General features: G+C 35.4%; 1 protein-coding gene across 2 annotated transcripts in view; it reads left to right on the top strand.

The window, feature by feature from the left end:
* The window catches only part of CEP162 (centrosomal protein 162), an 87,344-nt gene that overhangs the window by 17,783 nt on the left and 48,065 nt on the right, over positions 1–21,496 (top strand). Inside the window, exons 7-11 of one of the 2 annotated variants that reach the window (XM_067011408.1) lie at positions 4,666–4,781; positions 6,394–6,424; positions 9,013–9,129; positions 17,127–17,318; positions 17,937–18,006. In XM_067011408.1, the coding sequence (XP_066867509.1) occupies positions 4,666–4,781; positions 6,394–6,424; positions 9,013–9,129; positions 17,127–17,318; positions 17,937–18,006 (526 nt within the window). The remainder of the gene's footprint in view (positions 1–4,665; positions 4,782–6,393; positions 6,425–9,012; positions 9,130–17,126; positions 17,319–17,936; positions 18,007–21,496) is intronic. The other variant, XM_067011409.1, reaches the window with a different exon arrangement.

Raw genomic sequence — 21,496 nt, 5'->3', positions numbered from 1 at the left:
TCCCCCAACCTTTTTGCTATTTTTGGCATATATTTTTCTTCTACGTATCTTAAAAACCCCACAATGCAGAAGTATTATTATTATTATTGCTTTTAACAATCTGTTATCATTTAAAAAAATTTTTAAGGAAGGTAAAAAAATTTATACATATATAAAAATTTATATTTATCCATGTATTTACCGTTCCCAATGACTTGTATTTCTTTGCATACATTTGAGTTTCTTTTTTTTTTTTACTTTTTATTTTGAAATGAATTTTAAAAGTTTATTTTAAAATTAACATATAATCGACATATATAACATTATATTAATTTCAGGTGTACAACATAATGATTCAATATCTATACATTATGAAATGAGCACCATAATGAGTCTAGTTAACATCTGTCACCTTACATAATTACAAAAAAATTGTTTTTTCTTGTGATGAGAACTTTTAAGACCTCTTCTCTTAGAACTTTCAAATAATTGCTATCTAGTATTTTTTTTTTTTTTTTGGCGGTATGTGGGCCTCTCTCTGTTGTGGCCTCTCCCACTGCGGAGCGCAGGCTCAGCGGCCATGGCTCATGGGCCCAGCTGCTCCGCGGCATGTGGGATCCTCCCGGACCGGGGCACGAACCCTTGTCCCCTGCATCGGCAGGCGGACTCTCAACTGCTGTGCCACCATGGAAGCCCTATCTAGTATTATTTTGAGTTTCTATCTAGTATTATTTTTGTTCAGCATGAAAAACCTCCTTAACTTTTCTTGCAGTGCAGGTCTACTAGGAATAATTTCTCTGAGGTTTTGTTTATCTGAAAGTATATTTTGCCTTTGTTTTTGAAGAACACTTTTGCTTGATATAAAATTGTAGGTAGTTTTTATTTCTTTGAGTACTTTAATGATTTCATTCTATTGTCCTCTGACATTATTTCTCATGAGCAGTCAGTGGTAATTCCTGTTATTGTGATTTTGTATATATATTGTCTTCTTTTCCCTCTGTTTTCAAATTTTTCTCTTTAGGCCAGTTTTGTGGCAATTTGATGAGGATGATCTTGGTATCTTGGTGTGCTTTTCTTGTATTTATCCTGTTTGGAGCTGGTTCAGCATCAATTGATTTGTGAATTTATAGTTTCCATCAAAATCAAAAAATGTCTTTGCCATTAAGTATTCAAATATCATTTCTGCCACCCCTTGCTTTCTGATCCTAATTATGTTAGAATGTTAAATTTTGTCCTACAGGTCACTAAGACTATTTCATTTTTTAAACCTTTTTTTCCTCTCTGCTTCAGTTTTTATTGCAGTGTCTTCAAGTTCACTGATTTTTTTCTTCTTTTCTTTAATGTTTTGTTAATTCATTGAATGATTCATTTTTTCTTTTACTCTAGAAGTTTCTTTTGGATTTGTTTTTTCATCTCTTTAGTATGTTTCCAAGTCCCCAACATTGAGCATATTCTGCTGATCCCAGTATTTGTTCATTTCTAGGTCTCTTTCTGTTGGCTGCTGCTTCTCCTAGTTGTGGTCACTTTTTCCTCCTTGTAATTCTAGTAACTTTTTAACTGAGTGTTGAATATATTATAGATTTACTACATTGTTGAGTGTCTGGATCTTGTCTTCTTTTAAGGAGTATTGAACTTTGTTCTGGCAGGTAGCTTGATCTTTTCAAGCCTTTTCTTCTGCTTTGTTAGGAGACGTGAAGAGGAGCCTTACTTAGTCTAGCAGAGTTTGACCCTCCTACTCACGCACAGCCCTCCTGAGATTTCCACTGAATGCCCCTACAAAACAATGAGGATTTTTTCCACTTAAGCTGGTTAGAGCTTCAGAATCTCTTTACCCTGTGCGAACTCTGGGAATTGTCTGTCTAGCCTGCAGCTTCCCAGTTATTCTCTGCTCCAGCTGCACATACATGACTCAGTATTCAGGAAAGACTCCAGGAAAGATCTGAAATCTACTCCATGAAGATTTCTAGTGCTCTATTGCTACATCAGTACCTTCTCTCTTTATCACTGCCCTGCAGCTTCTAACCACCTTGTCTTTTCTGTACTCTTATCTGTATCCTTAACACAGTGAGACCGTCCTAATCTCCCCCTCCCTGCTCAGTGCTCCAGGATGTACATACCTTCTAGTGAACGTAGGGCTCAGCTCACTTGTTATCTATCTTGGGAATCATATTTTTGCGCTGTCAATTGTCCAGTATCTGAAAACAATTGTTTCATATATTTTGTCCATTTTACTCATTATTTACAAAGTCCTTGATATCCAAGATGGTAGAGGAGAATGTCCTCTAGATTCCATCATACTTAAATTAAAATTCGCAGCCAAATATTCCAACAGAGAATGAAAAATGTCTCTAAAATGTATCTTTTAGATCTTTTACATTGAGGATTGTTTACCTATTTTCTATTTATGCAAATAATATTTTCAAAGTTACAAGGGTATGGGATATAATAGTAGAAACATATAACGTGTAACATCTTCCTGTCAAAAAGTCAGAACAATAAAAATTAATATTCTCATTGTTTTCCAAACAGTGTGAAAGAGCTGGATATTATTGTCTCTGATATTTTTCATATGAGAACCACCTTTTCAATTGGGTTTTATTCTTTCATTTTTATGTAAACTTAATTTCCCTTGGTTTTTCTTTCAGAAATCTCTGATACAGTGTTTTTCTTCCTGTTATTTCTTGTCCTATCTGTCTCATTTCTCTCTGTGACTACCAGTGGCATTTCCTTCTTGCTTCAAACCTAGTTTAATCATGACAAATTCCTGAGGAGGAGGTTGGTCTTTTATATGTTGGACAATAGTATTTGCCTACAAACTATTCAGTTAGTAAGTGCAACTAACAAAATGTAGTTTTGAAAAATGCACATTAGATTAACTTTTCTTAATCAGAAATAATATTTGGCTTTATTAACTTTCAATTCAGATTAAGTGCAACACAAGCTATAATAATACTAACAAAGATAATTACTACTGCTAAACATAATGGCTAACACTAATATATGGTACATATTATATAATACTTTAACTCAATCTCCTTGGCAACCCTCTGAAATAAATATTATCATCCCTACTTTACAGATGGGAAAAATGAGGCAAAGAGGGTTTGTGACCTGCTTTTGGTTCTACAGCGGAAAACAGTAGAACCAGGAATTGAATCCAAGTGTATGGCTCCTGGTCATGCTCTAAGCACTATGCCACACTACCTGAACTGTTTCTTATACTGCTTCTTTGCAGTGACACAAATGCTGCATCGCCCTCCGTTGATTTCAGATAGTTCCCAAATCCCAAGTAGTTGTCTGAGCTCATTGTCATACCCTCCCTTATCTCCTCTCTCCTTGTTTATCATCTTTACTTAAGAAAGACTAATCACTGAGGTACTTAAAATTCAGTGATTCCCACTAGAATATTAGGATGTTAATCATCTGATATTGGTCGTAGCATCTAGAATTTGTCTAATACAAGGTAATTTCTCAGTAACTATTTTGTGAATTGATTATGTCTACTGATATTTAGCAAATCCCAGGCAGTGTTCTTTCTCATATAGAAGAGAAGGAAAGGTGTGCTCCTCATCCTCAGAATGTAGATATTGATATGGTTAACCAACTCACCTAGCTTATCTACGTAAGTCACAATACCCATGCTGTTCCACCATTGTATTCCTTATGAACTAACATGGAGATGTTTCTGTAAGTAGATCTCACTGAAAACATCTCTATTTAACTTAATTATTTTCAGACTTCCATTGTTAATCACATTCAAGTTGTCCCCTCTCTTCTAAGAGAAGACTGAAGGACGGCCATTCCAGAAGCAGACTCTCTTGTACCTCGTGCAGTCTTTCTCCCATCAGACCATCCTGTCTCTGAATGTGATCTGACTTTTGAAATACAAATAAGATTATGAATGATCAGTTCCACTCTGAAAAGGCCATTCCTGTTCTATACCCCACAAATCTCAGTCAGTCCTTTGATTTAAGGGCTGTAAACAACGAATTAAAAATTGATGAAGAGATCCTGGCCAGATAGTCCCTGCCCACCTTTGCCATACGTAGTCTGATGGCATCATATTAACATGGACACACCTTTCTCTTCTGCTACAAAGTCATTGAGATATAATGTGGGACTTTAGCTGAGAAGTGCCCAGGATTAAGAAACAGTGGAGGTCATATAAGGCTAGTATTTACCTGAGGGAGGGGTCAGAGATAGACCTTTCATAAGTACTGCTTAAGGGTTACAGAAGAGATACCTATAAAGACAAAAAACATCAACTTAAAAAAAAATAAGCACAATCCAACCTTTTGTTTAAGAGTGTCAAGATTTTACAAAAGTGCTCCCTTTTATAAGTAAGCAATTTTGAGATTTTTGTCTTTAAAAAATCAAGTAATTGAAGTTTGTTTTAAAGATATAAAATTTCTTGAACAGCTCTAGAAATTTTCAGTTGGTTAATTATATAAAATATGAAAAATGTAAAATGATAACTGTTTGAAAGTACAAAAATAAAACCCAAGTCTTACGGATTGAATTCTCTTTAAATCTTTGCCCAAAAAAGTATGTTCTTCAAGGTATCTTTATGTTAACATTTAAATAAGTTATTCTTATGCAGACTTCTTTTGGAAACTAGTAATATTTTCATGGAATTTGACTTTTTTGACAGTATGATCCTTGTATTTTTAAAACTGTTTTCTTCAGAAAATTATAGTGATGATTTTGAAGATGAGGAGGATATTGATGCACCTTTGACTCCTAAAGAAGAGACTAATTCCAAAGAAAATTCCAAATCAGTAAAAATAAATGTACCTAAACAGGTATGTATCAATTATATGTTGGACAGTTTGGAAACTTCTTTCATCACCTTAGCTGACTGTTGCTGTATAAAGAGCTCAAAATACAGAGTTCTTTATAGTCTAGCTCATTGTTGTAAAGTTATAGGTCTCTTAATACTCAGACGTTTTCTTAACTCAGGTGTCAATTTAAATCTTGATGAAATACATGACAGTTGATGATTTTCTGAAAGATTTCTTATGGCAAGTTTCCTTAAGGTTTAGAAATGGAAAACTTCATTAAAATTTCAAATCTAATTTTTAAACAGGTATATTAAACTATACTTTTCTTTGGTAGGTCTTGTCCTTGTGAAGTGCAATACATAGTTGCCTCAGTATTTATGCTAATAGTGACATTACTGTCTGAAACTTACTGGGCTAAGATTGTAAACTAAATTATTCCATTCACATTAAGTGTTGTTGTACTCTAATTCTCTTGTTTCTCAGTTCTTACCAAGAATTGGCTACCAAGTACTACTCCATATTGCCTGCCAGACAGAAGTTATACTTGAAGCTACCTAATAGTAACCAGTAGGACAATTACTATTTGTTATATTGGTTTTGATCTGGATACAGTCTCTTTTGCAACTATGTGTGTGTTAGGACTAGATGTTTTGAACATATATGAAACCATAGACTAAATAAAAGCAGGGATCACTTTCTGGGTATTAAGGAATACTCTTATTTTTTGATTTACCTAGTACTTTGTCCTTGGTATCATTATGTCACTCAATTTGTGGGAGAAAAGAATATGACCTTAGAAATACATGAAGGTTAATGCGATCTGATAATTATGCTTAGAAAGTTAATGGGATTCATACTTGGAATATGGCAATTATAATACTTTGTATCACAATAATTTCTACTGGAAAAATAAATAGGTCAGTAGAGGGCACAGTAGTTTGGTATATTAAGAAAGTATAGCCTTTATAAAAAAGTGTCCACCTAAATGTGGAAGCCTAGTAGAGAACCATCTGAGTAAGGGTCAAAATAGGAAGGAATGAAAGCTCTGCTCTTATGGGTGGATCCTATATACTGCCTATCCAATTGGAGAATATAGATGACACAATTAGAAAACCTACTCTAAGGGAACCTATAATTTTGACAAATTTCAACTATCTTGCCATTTGATGGCCTGCCTTTTTTGAAGATTTTGTCTCAAAATGTCGATGAAATGATGAGTGCAACTTATATTTGTTCATTAATAGTGATCAATAGGGAAAACGGTGATATTATAATAGCAGGAATCTTACGTGAACTAGCCGTGTTATCTTGGAGTTCGAAAAATAGAATTTATGAGCAAGGTGGATGAACAGGTGGCATTGAGGTACTTTAAACAAGGCTTATAAAGGCCTGAATTAATTGCTGGTAATCACCAAGGTTCTGAAGAGACTTCTAGAAGTTCTCACAGCTACATTCTCTAGTCTTATAGAATTGTTGGTGAATGAGTGTGATGAAAGAAATCTAGAAAGCACGTTTCTTGATCTTTTCATAATGGAGTAAAACACTGCCTTTCAAATTTTGTTATTCTTTTGCATTGCAGTCATTTCGTGTAACTTCAGTCTCAAATCATGTAACTTTTCTTTTTTTAATTTAGGAAGAAGAGAAAACTGGCATGCTGGCTAATGGTAAATATTATGTATATTCATAAATTTTCATTGGCGAAAAATTGGTCTGTTCAGAATTATATCTAAATAATTCTGAACAGATTACTATTTTTGTTTTTAAATATTTTCTGATGAATTAAACTTTACAGATTTTCTCAATAATACGTTCCTTATGCCTACCTTAAATTCTTCCTGTTGTATTTAAGAATACTTATTTTTTAAAAGCCCAGCATGCCTTTATGGATAAATTGTACCAAACATTCAAAGATGTATTGATATCAGTCCTTGTTAAACTCTTCCAAAAAATACAGGAAGAGGGAATTTTTCCAGACTCATTCTGTAAGGCCAGCATCACCTTGATACCAAAACCAGACAAATATTCTTCAGGAAAACTACAAAAGAGCAATTCTGTTTACAGTGACATCAAAAAGAATATAATACTTCGGAATAAATTTTATCAATGAGGTAAATTATGCTTAAAACTATAAAACATTGAGGAAAGAAGTTGAAGAACACACAGATAAGTGGAAAGTTATTCTGTGCTCATGGATTGGAAGAATTAATACTGTTAAAACGTTCATACTACCCAAAGTGACCTACAGATTCAGTGAAATCCCTATCAAATTCCAATGATATTTTTCACAGAAATAGAAAAAAAATAATCTTAAAATTTGTATGGAACCACAAAAGAACTCACATAGCCAAAGCAAACTTGAGAAAGAGCAAAGCATGGAGGCATCACACTCCTTGATTTCAAAATGTATTACAAAGCTATAGTAACCAAAGCAGTATGGTACTGGCATAAAAACAGACATATAAAACCAATGAAACAAAAACAAAAGCAATGAAACAGAATAGCCCCGAAATAAATCCATGCGTCTTTGTCACCTGATCTTCAACAAGGGTGCCAAGAATATACAATGAGGAAAGATAGTCTCTTCAATACATTATGTTCAGAAAACTAGGCATCCACGTGCAGAAGAATGAAATTGGATCCTTATCTCACACCACATACAAAAATCAACTCAAAATGGATCAAAGACTTAAATATAAGACCAGAAACTGCAAAACTATGAAAAGAAAACATGGGAAAAAAGCTTCCTGATGTTGCACTAGGCAATAATTTTTTGGATATGACCCCAAAAGCACAGACAACAAAAGCAAAAATAGATAAATGGTATTACGTTAAACTAAAAACAGCTTCTGCATAGCAAGGGAAACAACAGAGTGAAAAGGCAACCTATAAAGTGGGACAGAATTATTTGTAAACCATGTATCTGGTAAAGGGTTAATATCCAAAATATGCAAAAAACTCATGCAACTCAGTAACAACAACAACAAAAAATTAAAAAGTGAGCAGAGGACCCAGATAGACATTTCTCAAAAGAAGACATATAAATGGGCAAACAGGTGTATGAAAAGATACTGAAGTTCACTAATCATCGGGGAAATGCAGATCAAAACCACAATGAGATATCACCTCACACCTGTTAGAATGACTGTTATCAGAAAGAGGAAAAAATAAGTTTTGGCGAGGATGTGGAGAAATGGGAACTCTAGTGCACTCTTGGTAGGGATGTAAATTGGCACAGCCTTATGGAAAACAGTATAGAAGTTCCTGAAAAAAATTAAAAGTGGAACTACCTTATTATTCAGAATCCCACTTCTGGATATATATCTCGAAGAGATATCTGTACTCCCATGTTTATTGAAGCATTATTCACAGTACCCAAGGTATGGATACAGCCTAAATGTCCATCAACAGACGAATAAGTAAAGAAGATGTAGTATATATAATAGTGCACATATATATGTAATATGTATATGTATTTACATGCATAATATTTCGCTTTTAAAAAAGAAGGAAATCCTGCCATTTGCAACAACATGGATGAACGTGGAGGACATTTACATTAAGTGAAATAAGCCACATGAAGAAAGACATACTGCATATTCTCACATATGTGGAATCTAAAAATGTCAATCTCCTAGAAACAGTAGAATGTAGGTTACCAGAGGCTGAGGTTGGGGGATATAGGAAGATGTTGGTTAAGGGGTACAAAGTTTCAGTTATGCAAGATAAATAATGCACAACAATGTGCGAGGTCTAATGCACAACAATGTGACTATAGTTAATGTTGTATACTACTTGAAACTTGCTGAGAGGGGAGATCTTAGGTGTTCTTACCACATACACAAAAAAAGGTAAATGGATATGTTAATTATCTTGATTTTAATGATTATTTCACAGTGTATATGTTTATCAAATCAAGTCATAGATCTCAAATATATACAATTTTTAATTGGCAATTATACATCAATAAAATAGGAGGAAAAAAGAATTTTTTTTGTTATTTTTTGCAGGCCTTTTGCCTTTTACATATAAATATAAGTTAGACTTGTATATAAGCAAAGATATATGTTGATGTAAGCCTACTCTATTGTATATAAGAAGAAAATCATGCTTGTTTTAGATCTGATTATGTATTCTTTATATGTAAACATTTATCTTTGTTTTTATACAGATTGCATATGATTTAAATATTTTGTTAATGGAACATACAAGCTTCTCTATATTCCTAATATTTTTTTCTTTTATGTTATTCCAGTAGTGCTGCTTGATTCATTAGACTCTGTTGCAGAGGTCAACCTTGATGACCAGGAGAGAGCAACAGCTAAGCCAGAAGCACTGCCAGATATGACTGATAATGAAATGACAGGAACAGGTAAGGGGGACAAAGTAGCTGTTCTCTAAATAGGTAATAGTCTATGACTAATTGACTTCATTTCTAGGGAAATGTATGTGATATATAATAATATATGTCATAGTTATATCAATAAAATTTTACATTTTTTATTGAAGTATAGTTGATTTACAGTGTTGTATTGTATCATTGCTGTATTCACTGAATACAGCAGTGATTCAGTTGTGTGTGTGTATGTGTGGGTGTATAACTTTTTCAGATTCGTTTCCATTATAGGTTATTACAAGATACTGAATATAGTCCTCTGTGCTATACAGAAGGTCCTTGTTGTTTGTGTGTTTTACATACAGTAGTGTGTATATGTTAATCACAAACTCCTAATTTATCCCTGTCCCCCTTTTCCCATTTGGTAACCAGAAGTTTGTTTTCTATGTCTGTGAGTCTGTTTCTGTTTTGTTAATAAGTTCATTTGTATCAGTTTTTTAGGTTCTGCATATAAGTGGTATCATGGTATTTGTCTTCTCTTTGTAACTTAATTCACTTAGTATGATAATCTCTAATTTCATCTATACTGCTGCAAATGATGTTATTTTATTCTTTTTTGTGGCTGAGTAGTATTCCATTGTGTGTGTTTGTATATACATCTTCTTTATCCATTCATCTGTTGATGGACACTTAAGTTGCTTCCATGTTTTGACTTCTGTAAGTAGTGCTGCTATGAACATTGGGGTGCATGTGTCTTTTTGAGTTAGAGTTTTCATCTTTTCCAGATATATGCCCAGGAATGGGATTGCTGGATCATATGGTAACTCTATTTTTAGTTTTTTAAGCAACCTCTCTGCTGTTCTCTATAGCGGCTGGACCAGCTTACATTCCCACCAACAGTGTAGGAGGGTTCCCTTTCTCCACGCCCTCTCCAGCACTTATTATTTGTAGGCTTTTTGATGATGGCCATTCTTACTGGTGTGAAGTGATACCTCATTTTAGTTTTGACTTGCCCTTCTCTAATAATTAGCGATATTGTGCATCTTTTCATGTGCCTTTTGGCCATCTGTATGGCTTCTTTGGAGAAATGTCTGTTTAGGTCTTCTGCCCGTTTTTGATTGTGTTGTTTGTTTTTTTGATATTGAGCTGTATGAGCTGTTTGTTTGTATATTTTGGAAATTAAGCCCTTGTCAGTTGCATCATTTGCAAATATTTTCTCCCATTCCGTGGGTTGCTTTTAGTTTTGTTTATGGTTTCCTTTGTGTACTAAAGCTTGTAAGTTTGATTTGGTCCCATTTGCTTATTTTTGCTTTTATTTCTTTTACCTTGAGAGCCTGACCTAAGAAAACATTGCTTTGATTTATATCAGAGAATGTTTTGCCTATGTTCTCTTCTAGGAGTTTTAAGGTGTCATGTCTTATATTTATATAAGACTTATATTTATGAGTCTTTAAGCCATTTTGAGTTTATTTTTGTGTATGGTGTGAGGGTGTGTTCTAACTTCATTGATTTACATGAGGCTGTCCAGCTTTCCCAATACCACTTGCTGAAGAGACTGCTTTTTTCTCAATTGTATATTCTTGCCTCCTTTGTTGAAGATTAATTGAATATAGGTGTGTGGATTTATTTCTGGATTCTCTGTTCTATTCCACTGATCCATATGTCTGTTTTTATGCCAATATCATGTTGTGTTGATTACTGTAGCTTTGTAGTATTGTCTGAAGTCTAGAAGGTATGCCTTCAATTTTGTTTTTTTCCATCAGATTTTCTTTGGCAACTCTGAGCCTGTTGTGTTTCTATATAAATTTTAGGATTATTCTAGTTCTGTGAAAATGTCATGGGTAATTTGATAGGGGTCACATTAAATGTGTAAATTGCTTTCAGTAGTATGACCATTTTAACAATATTATTTCTTCCAGTCCAAGAACATGGGATAGCTTTCCATTTCTTTGAATCATATTTAATTTCTTTCATCAGTGTTTTATGGTTCTCAGCATATTAAGTCTTTCACCTCCTTGGTAAGATTTATTCCTAGGTATTTTTTTAATACATTTTTAAAACGGATTGTTTTTTCATTTTCTCTTTCTGATATTTCATTGTTAGTGTAAAGAAATACAACAGATTTCTGTATACTAATCTTGTATCCTGCTACCTTGCTGAATTCATTTATTAATTCTAATAGTTTTGGTGTGGAGTCTTTAGGGTTTTCTATATAGAGTATCATGTCATCTGCCTGTAATGACAGTTTTACCTCTTTCCTTCCAATTTGGATCCCTTTTGCTTCTTTTTCTTGTCTGATTGATGTGGCTAGGACTTGCAAAACTATGTTGAATAGAAGAGGTGAGAGTGAGCATCCTTATCTTGTTCAGATTTCGGTAGGAAGGCTTTTAGCTTTTCACTGTTGAGTATTATGTTGGCTGTGGGTTTGTCATAAATAGCTTTTATTATGTTGAGATATGTTCCCTCTTTACCCACTTTGGTTAGAGTTTTTATCCTGAATGGATGTTGAATTTTATCAAATGCTTTTTCTGCAGCAGTTGAGATGATCATATCATTTGTCTTTTCTTTTGTTGATGTGGTGTATCACATTGCTTGATTTGCATATGTTGAACCATCCTTGTGACCCTGGGGTGAATCCAACTTGATCATGGTGTCTGATCCTTTTTATGTATTGTTACATTCGGTTTGCTAATATTTTGTTGAGGATTTTCGCATCTATATTCATCAAAGATACTGGCCTCTAATTTTCTTTTTTGGTAGTGTCTTTGTCTGGTTTTGGAATCAGTGATGGTGGCATCATAGAATGACTATGGGAGTGTTTCCTCCTCTCAGTCTTTTAGAAGATCTTGAGAAGGATCAGTATAAGTTCTTTTTTGTATGTTTGGTAGAATACCCTAGTGAAGGCATCCAGTCTTGGACTTTTGTTTGCAGGGAGTTTTTTTTATTACAAATTTTATTTCAGTTCTAGTGATTGGTCTGATCAAATTATCTATTTATTCTTGATTCAGTTTTGGTGGACTGTATCAACAATAAAATTTTCAATCTCATATTTTCTACTATGTTTAACAACTTAAATAATCTGAACTTGCTAATTGTGACACATAATGCTAGTAGGCTGAGTAAAGTGTGTTTTAAGATATGTACTTGTTAGTAAATGAATGAATGCTGTTGTTACAAAGTATAGTACTGTAGATGAATATTGACTCATTTTCTGCCCCCCCCACAGTATTCCATTAAATTTGCCATGTTTAGGAGAATTGAGACTTTGGTCTTGTGCTTTTCCATAGTTCCCTCTGTGTAGGCAAAAGCTAGATCACATCCTAAAATTCTGAAATGTCTAGGACCATCTGGACTTGACTAAAGGTTGTAAAGACCTTTAAGATAGTGCCTTTTCAAACTTTTTTTAAAGCAGTGGAACTCTTACCTCCAAATGGAATCTTAGGCAGTACCTCTATATAGATAAAAAAAATGTATTCTATCAGTATAAATATAAATGTTTACATATGTGACTTTTACTTATGAACTTAGTGAGAGTAGTAATGGTCTTTTGAAATTCTTAAAATTAAAAGTTCTAGATATTTGTTACATTCTTATATCATCAGACTTCCAATATGTTTGTATATTTTGTTTTTGTTGTATAATATGAACATTTTCTTGGTTTACCATATAAACAAGTGCAAATGGGAACTTTTCAACTTGCTTTTTTGCAAGTCTCAGTTGACCAGTATGGTCAACTAAGCCAACCCAGACACTTGGAAAAAAAGAACAATAGAAATGATAAATCACTAGCCAACTCTGAACATCTGCTTGCATTTTATTTTTATTTTATTTCTTTTTTTTTTCTCTACTTTTCTATGGAAGTATAATATACTTGTAGAATAATTCACCAATCATCATAGCTTGATGGATTTTCAAATACTGAACACATCCATGTAACCAGCAACCAGATGAGAAAACCAGACATGATCAAAACCACAAAGTCCACTCAGATCTTTTATTTCTAGTCAGTGCCGTTCCAAGAGTCACCACTATCTTGTTTCATCCACTTCCATTTTAAAATGTAAAAAAAATTACAACAGAATTTTTCCATCAAGACATGTTACTCATTTACTTGTTACTACCCAAGTGAATATTCCACCATGCTGAAAGCATGTGCTGAGCACATGTTCCTCATTCTTACTGCTGTTTTTATTTAAGTACTTGTCACATATGTGCTGTGATGGTCAGTCCACTTGCACTTCTTTCAGTAAGCAGATATGGATTCTTTTAAAAGACCAATGTAGAGCTACAGCTTTTCTAATCAGTGATGCATAGTAGAGGGTTCTTTTATGTACAGGATGGCCAGAGAAACTTTATTCTAAGATACACATGAAAACAAAGCCAGGGGCAAGAGTTATCACTCTGATGCTCTTCAAAATATTACAGTTATATAAATGGCACTTTTGAGTGTGCAGATTAATTTTTATTACAGTTTTTGTGTTTTAAAATGAAATTTCCGTCAAACGTCTGTGGAACCCATGATTGTCTCTTGAAAACTGTTTTGTAAAACTCAGTATGAAAACCACTGCTGTAGATTATAAGAAAAACTCAGAAATAAAAAATGTTTTGTTGGAAGCAGAAATTCGATTAAGATGATCCAGGCCAGTTATATAAACCTTAATTTTCTTGGTCTTATTTCTTAAATGTTCTTGACTCTGAAATAATTTGCTAAGTTAATTACTAGAAGAGTGTAAGTATAATCTTATTGTCTTGTGGCCTTGGATTCATATTCCCAGCCTTGCCAGTTACCAGCTGTGTGACACGGGACAATTAATGCCTCTAAGCCTGTTTCCTCTTCTTTAAAATGAGCTCTTGTGATGATCAACTGAGTTAATATATAGTGCCTAGTATATTGTTAAGATTCAACAAGCAGTGGCAACTGTGTGGTTCTCATCATTATTATTTATATCAATACTCCGTTAAGAGTACAAATTATAATAAAGAACCTGAAGGCATAGAGTATAAATACCTTTTGGCTGTGAGGTATTGAATTTACTTAGTATCTCAAAAAAGTACACTTGAAAAGTTTCAAATCAGCACCTGAACTTGGTTTAAAAACTGAAAAGATCAGTGGCTTGTTTTTTGTTTACCAGGTGTCTTCCAGTATTAAGCAGGCTTTGTTTAGGTAACATGTTGTCAAAGATTATTTCTTTTTTGATAATACTATTCATGAAACTTGTGCTTTATTGTCTTAAAATGGTTGGTAACTGTAAAATGAGGGCCAGATCTAGCCTTTTGCTTGTTTTCATTTGTCTCAGGGGCAGGTACCATTTTGTGCTGTGGCTGCATGACCAGAGCAGTCACAGGAGGACAGTGTCGCTCCACAACGGGACCCTTGCCTCTGCCCAGTAGGATTTGACCCTTCTCAACCTCCTAAAGTGGAAAAAAATAGGGCATTTTTGACTTGTGGTGATATATAAAATACATGCAGAGAAATCAGCCCTTTTCTCTATAAAATACATGAAAAAAGTTAACATGTATGACCCTGGAATTATTTTTAACATCAATCAGTTGGATTAATGACTCAAATTAGGAGAAAAGTACCTTTCCCTTGCTCCGTTTTCTGAGCAGCCCATAATACCACTCGATCTTCCATTTCTAATTTCTAACTTTTAGGTCATTGCTTTTCTGCATGTTTGCTCAGCTGTTGCTTTAAGCCAGAGCCTCTTCTTTCTGACACCTCATGTGTTAACACGTGTTAAATTGGGTATGAGCATTCGGTGCCGCTGTGCTGTTTGCCACTGGGATCATTTCTTTTATACATACTCTGAAGATACTTAAGCATCCTGGTATTTCTGTAGAGGAGATAAAACACCTTGTGCCTTTTCCCTTTCTTCATAAAAATTAATTCTCTCCCTCAGTCATGCTACTCTGAATCTGACAGGTGGTTTAGGGCAGCGGTCCTCAACCTTTTTGGCACCAGGGACTGGTTTCATGGAAGAGTTTTTCCATAGATGTGGGGTGGTGGGGGGGAGTATGGTTTGGGGATGATTCAAACACATTACATTTGCTGTGCACTTTATTTCTATTATTATTACATCATAGTATATAATGAAATAATTATACAACTCACCATAATACAGAATCAGTGGGAGCTCTGAGCTTGTTTTCCTGCAACTAGATGGTCCCATCTGGGGATGATGGTAGACACCCAAAGTGTGTTGCTTATGTCCAGCCTACTCTGTAATCCCGTTTTGGTTGCTGTCCGGTAGTGGACAGCTAATGCCACCACTGATCTGATAGGAGGCGGAGCTCAGGTGGTAATGCCAGCGATGAGGAGTGGCTGTAAATACAGATGAAACTTTGCACGCTTGCCTGCCGCTCACCTCCTGCTGTGCATCCCAGTTCCTAACAGGCCATGCACGGCATGGCCCAGGGGTTGGGGACCACTAGGCTTAGCTTAGCAGGCAAGGTCTTTTTCCTCAAGTCCTACTGAATATCTCTGCCGCTAAAACTGTTAGTGATTCTGATCTCACGGTATCCTCCACTTTTTTGTTTTTAATGTATTTAATCAAATCTATTCCTTTATTGGGCATGCTCCAAATAGCAGTGGTGACCTGAAGCACTAGATAGAAAGATATCCCATTGTGAGGCATTCTTACACAATCATATGTGGCACTTGGCTCCCTCTTATGTTTAGAGTTGAAAATAGTTCCTCAGAATTTTATACTATGTAACTCACACATTATATAGAGGAAGAGGGGGCTGTATATGCTCTTGTAAATATTTTTAGGCATTAATTGATTAGTTCATGGGTATCAAGAGAAAAGGTCACCGTATTTCTCTCTTTTTGTTTTTTCCACTCTTCTATAGCGCTTTTTTCTTTTCTCTTAATTTTGAAAATTCCACTGTTAGTAGTGAAGAGTACAAAATTAGTAAGAAAATACTCATAAAAGTCTTAGATCATTGTTGTCATTAGATCCTTTGAATTATTTCCTCTAGAGTTTATTAATCAGTTGGTGGGAAGAGGAGGAGGTTAATAGGGAAGGAAGAGTGAACCAGTGACATCACGTCTCCTGTTTTGGATGACTGGGTGACTGATCATACCATAGCCAAAATAGCAGGTACTAGTAGCAGAACAGATTTTGTTGGGGAATATAATTCATTCACTCGAGGATGTATTAGATATGATTTGCTTATAGAACAGTCTCCTTGTCTATTAGGAAGTTTAATATTCAGAAAAGAGATAAAGACAAAAGACATAGATTTGGGAGTCACGTGCACATGGGCAGTTATTAAGTGAAGGGTCTTGATGAAGTTATCCACTCTACCACCACCACCTGCCCCAGAAAACAAGAGAGGTTTTAAAAAGAGATGGGGGAGCCCTGAGGTGAGCCATTTACCATACAAGATGGAAAAGCAGCCATTAGAGCAGTGGGAAGAGCAAGGAGGTGCTATGCAGAGGAAACAGTCCCCAGGAAAATGGCAGGGTCACACGTCTCACAGGGTGAAGAAAATTTTTAAAGGTTGAAGAAAATTAAAGGCTGGGTTTGGCTACTAGGAAATCACTTTCTATTATAGCAGCTTTAACAGGCTGTTGGAACATATTGGTTTACAAAGTTAGAGGATTGAATTTCAGTTGAAGAAATGCAGAGTACAAGACGCTTGGTGGCCCCATGAGGCAGAGAGAGAGGAGAGACAGAGTCCTTGAAAAATTGTGTCAATTTGAGAAATTTAGGAATAGTTTTATCCAATGCAGAGAGGTCGATTAAGGGTAGTAGGAAGAGACAATAACTAGTAGAGTCAGATTTTACAGTTAGCATGTCAGGACACATCTCAGCCCACTACAAGAAGAGTTCCTGAGCCTGCTGTGATTCATGCTGGTAGGCTGTTGGCCATGCATGACCCAGGTTTGTATTTCACTCTATTTTGATCATGTCAGTATTGTCCTATAGGCTTGTTCACCATTCCTAACAGATTAAGGGACAATGTTAGTGTTTCATATTTCTTAGGTATTTGTGTGAATATACTAGAGATTACATTTAATTCAACAGGTGTTTCTTATGGACAGAGCAATAGTGACATTGAAGCTCTACATCAGGCTTATTGTCATATTGCCCATTCTTTGGGAGATGCAGATGAACAAAAACCTGAGCGTAATGCAATGGAAAATACCAAGAACTCAGCAAAAGATCATCCTCAAGAAAATGAAGGGTCCTCTAAAAACATCTCTACTACAGAATCTGGTAAAAGCTTCTTTGTTTGAGACCCTCTCTGGACAGTTTCCAGTGTGGTATAATTTAAATGCAATTTGCTCTAGTGATTGTTTCTCAGTATCTGAATTTAAAGGGTTTGTTTAAATCTGGGACTCACTGGTTTAGCTATAAAGTTAGAGCTGAACATAGGATGAAATTTCAATTCCTCCTCTAATAGGCCTTGACCAAATTAAGAAATCAGTTGCATACTTTCACATTTTTTTACACTTTTCCATGAACATATACTAAAGTTATTTTTTAAATAGAGAATAGTATTTGGGGATCAACTAAATAAATAATTAGCGTGTGTATGTGTGTGTGTGTTTGTGGATACACCCATACACATATATTTGATGTGTGTACATATATATATTTAGAAAGAGAGAGAGATAAAATATGTAAATATATATTTCAAATATAAATATCAAAGAAGATTTTCTTTGTACAAACAAGCTTATAGGGGGAAACGGATTATTGTATGTGCCGTTCTGTTAACTACGTCAATCAGAGAAAATGTGATTTTGGCGGTATTAGACACTAAGTTAAGCAATTTACATAAGATTTTTGGTTGCTGTTTTAACTTTTCTCCCCTCTCAAATCTGCTCACAGTAGAGGAGCTGATGAAGCCCATCAGAATAGATTCCTTTGGGGTCAGTGGTTTCGATTTACAACCTCTCAGGTATGACTTTTTTGGAATGGATTGAACAGGTTGTTTGTTTGTTTATTGTTTTGTCACTGGGAACTTTTAGAATCATTTGTTCTACAAAACCATTCCTAATGAATGATTAACGTGTAGCTGCGATGTGTCTACCTGTGAGTCACTCCTGGTTTTTTTTTCACATTAGTCTTACTCAATTAGTTTATCAAAATTCTTCTCATGGTAAAATTTTAAAATATATGCTACTAAAAAGTTGCTGCCATTAGGTAGGTAGTCTTAAAGCTTTCCACTGAAAAATAAAATCCCTTCAGCTCTAAATAGGTCAGGGACAGTGGATTTGAATGCTGAGAGGGAACATGAATTTTATTCTGTGCTGAGTTGAGTCATCCATTCACTTCTTTATAAGCCAGTTAGTTTTACACTTAGTCACAGACCAGCTGTTGTCTTACAGGGTGAGTTCTTGGATCACAAGAAAAATGGGCTTCATGAAAATGCTCCAGCTCTGGTACATTTTAATGACAGCTAGTGGGACATGGCTGTCATTCACCAACACAGAGAAGCATATCACAGTAGCCTCATCGTAAGGGTGCACTTTGCATTTGTGCAGCACTTAGAGTGTCACACCCGTTATCTCATGAGATCCTCAGAATAAGTAGGTCAGGCATCTTTATCAATGAAACTGAGGTAAACCAACTTAGTGGTGGAGCTCTCACAGGAACCAGTGATGACGATGACGATGATGATGATAACAGCTAGCATTTTAATCACATGCTTACTGTGGGCCAGGTACTGTGCAGATTTCTTTACATATTAGATTTTATTTAATCTTAAAGCAACTCCATGAGGGTCTCTTCCATTATTATCCCCATTTTATAGTTAAGAAACTGAGCTTAAAGAGGTTAAGTAAATTGTTCAGGATCATATGGCCATAACCCAGGAATGCACTTAGAATTGTCAGGTCTTTGATCTCCATGAAATATTTCTGTGAAAAGCCTGTCATCCATGCATGTATTCATTTGTTCATTTGTGTTATCAACAGACAACTTTTTGAGCCCCCCTTGAATCCCATCCTCATCCTGTAAATCCACTTGCAGTGATTTCTTGTCCTTTTTCCTCCTTTTGTGCTAATTGAGAGAAAATGATGCAGCATAGCTTACACTAAACCCCGTCGACTTGAATGCTAAGTCTAGTATTCTTCCACTGGTCTGCAGCGCTAGTTAGTATTTTGAAAGCGCAGTTATGCTTACTTACCATTGCTGTTTGGGGCTGTGCTAGTGCTACTGAAGAGATTTTTCACACATCCTGTGTCTTTGTTGCCATAGGTAGCACCATTTTAGTAATGTGAGTTCTAAATATGGATTTTCACATTGTGTTTAAAAGCTGAGAGCCAAGTGTACTTACATTAAAGGCATAACAATAATTATAGAAATGTCAGTAGTATCAACTTCAGTACACATATCAAAAAACTTTTTAGTAAATTAGGATAAGTAATTCTAGCTGCTATAACAAAAAAGTCCTTGAAATTTTAGTAGTTTAACATCATCAAAAATTTATTTCTTGCTTGCATCGTAGTTCCATGTGTCTCAGTGGAGTTGAGGCGGGACTCTGCTCCACATAGTCATTTAGGGACCCAGTCTGCTTCCGTCATCAGCACACAGTTTCAAGATTCTCATGGCCTCATCTAAACAGTAGCTAAGGAGAGAAAAAAGATGGTTTAGCATAATTCCTTTTAACTGCCTCAACACAGAAATGTTACATCATTTCAGTCCACATTCTATCGGTAAGAACCAGCACATCTAGCTAACAGAGTCCAAGAGGGCTGGGAAATAATGGTTTGCTTGTGTGCCCAGAAAGAAAAGTAAATGCGTTTGGTAGGCATCTAGCCAGTCTCCACAAGAATCTCCTCTTTTAATAGCCAAATATCCCTTCTACTTTTATTCATACAAAGAGCTACTCAGCCCCTCCCCCAAAGCGAACAGCTCAAAGTCCCATTCAGGACTCTGTCTATCTGAAAGGCCAGGATTTCCAGGTGAAGCACAGTTCTCTGTATCAGGTTTGAATATAGCTCCTCATTGTCTACTAATCAATGAATTAAAGAGACAAGTTACATACTTCATTACCCACACCCTTCTCATTCAGAAAGGAAAAGTATGAAGAAAATATAGCCATCAGTAATGAGACTTTGAAATCTAGTGAAAGACCTTGTAAAGACCACCTACCTTGAAGATGGGAATTTTCCTTAATTAGGCCATTATTCTGCTCTTAAGGAGAAACTACCATATATATATATATATATATATATATATATATATATATATGTGGGGGATGTGTGTGTGTGTATATGTGTATATATATATATGGCTCCATATAGCTGCTGGTTCCAATCCTTGAGGGATTTTTCTTGTATTTCATCACCATTGGCTTCAACTGAAGGGGGTTTCAGTGGGGGAGGCTATGCCCATCTTGGAGGATGCACTGGTTTCTCTGTCCACTTTCTGCCTACAGGTGGTTTCAAGTCTCTAGTCTTTTTTTTTTTTTTTTTTTTAATAGTAGGGTTGTGGTTTCTTTGTAATTAGTTACTTCAGAAAGTTTATTAGGCTTCTGATCTATTTGGTTCCAGTCAGTCCCATGTGCCAGTAACTACACTTAACACTCTTTGCTACACAAAGGTTTTAAATCTGCTTTATGTCTTTGCTTCCTTGTTCTTTTGTTTTTTCTCTCTCAATTTAATTGCAGCTGTCTGGATATTATTAGGAACAATAACCTTATGTTTGAAGATGACACTTATAATGTGATACTTGCCAAGGGACTGAGTCACTCTTTTCAATCAAGAAGTCCCAGGATGTCTTGCTTTTTCATAGCATTTTTCAGTGTTGAATCTTATTGTTTGGGTTCAGACACAGCGAGTGAACCTAAGAGGCCCTGAGTTTCTAGACTCTGTTTCCTTTGATTTCTTCTTAAAAAAACAGCCCATTCTATCTTGAGCTCATCTTTTTCTCATAATAACTTGTCAAAAGTAGCCAGTAGTAGCTAGCACCTAAAAGCTGCCTGTTCTCTCCTACCATTTCCTTAGTACCCCAGACTCGGTAGCCATGTGGTCTGCCTTATAAACTGTTATAGGTGAGAGTTTAGCAAATGTTTTGTCACTATAAAACATAGGTTGTCACCTCTCCAGTCTCTACTAGTAATCAGTTTCCTTGCCACCCAAAACCCAACCACTAAGCCACTGACTCATATTTTAGGTTCTTGTCACCATAGCACTCACATTCTAAAGGCCAGAAGTAGTGAACGGCCCCATTGAAGGCGGTGAGGAAATGTAGTTTCGTTGGTTCACAGCAAGAACAGGGAACAGTTCTGATGAGCAGCTAGCCAGGTTCTGCTACCATTAAGAAGGAAATAACTATTATATTTTCTGATGATTCCAGCTACTTCTATTATTTCTAACAATTATCAAGAAGCCAATCTATCTTAGATGAAAATGGTAGCCTCTTAAACTTTCCTTTAATCTTAT

Source organism: Kogia breviceps, chromosome 13 (genome assembly GCF_026419965.1).
Source record: "Kogia breviceps isolate mKogBre1 chromosome 13, mKogBre1 haplotype 1, whole genome shotgun sequence".
Taxonomy (NCBI): domain Eukaryota; kingdom Metazoa; phylum Chordata; class Mammalia; order Artiodactyla; family Physeteridae; genus Kogia; species Kogia breviceps.
Note: the sequence above shows the minus strand (reverse complement) of the source record. Positions and strands in the feature narration are given on the sequence as shown.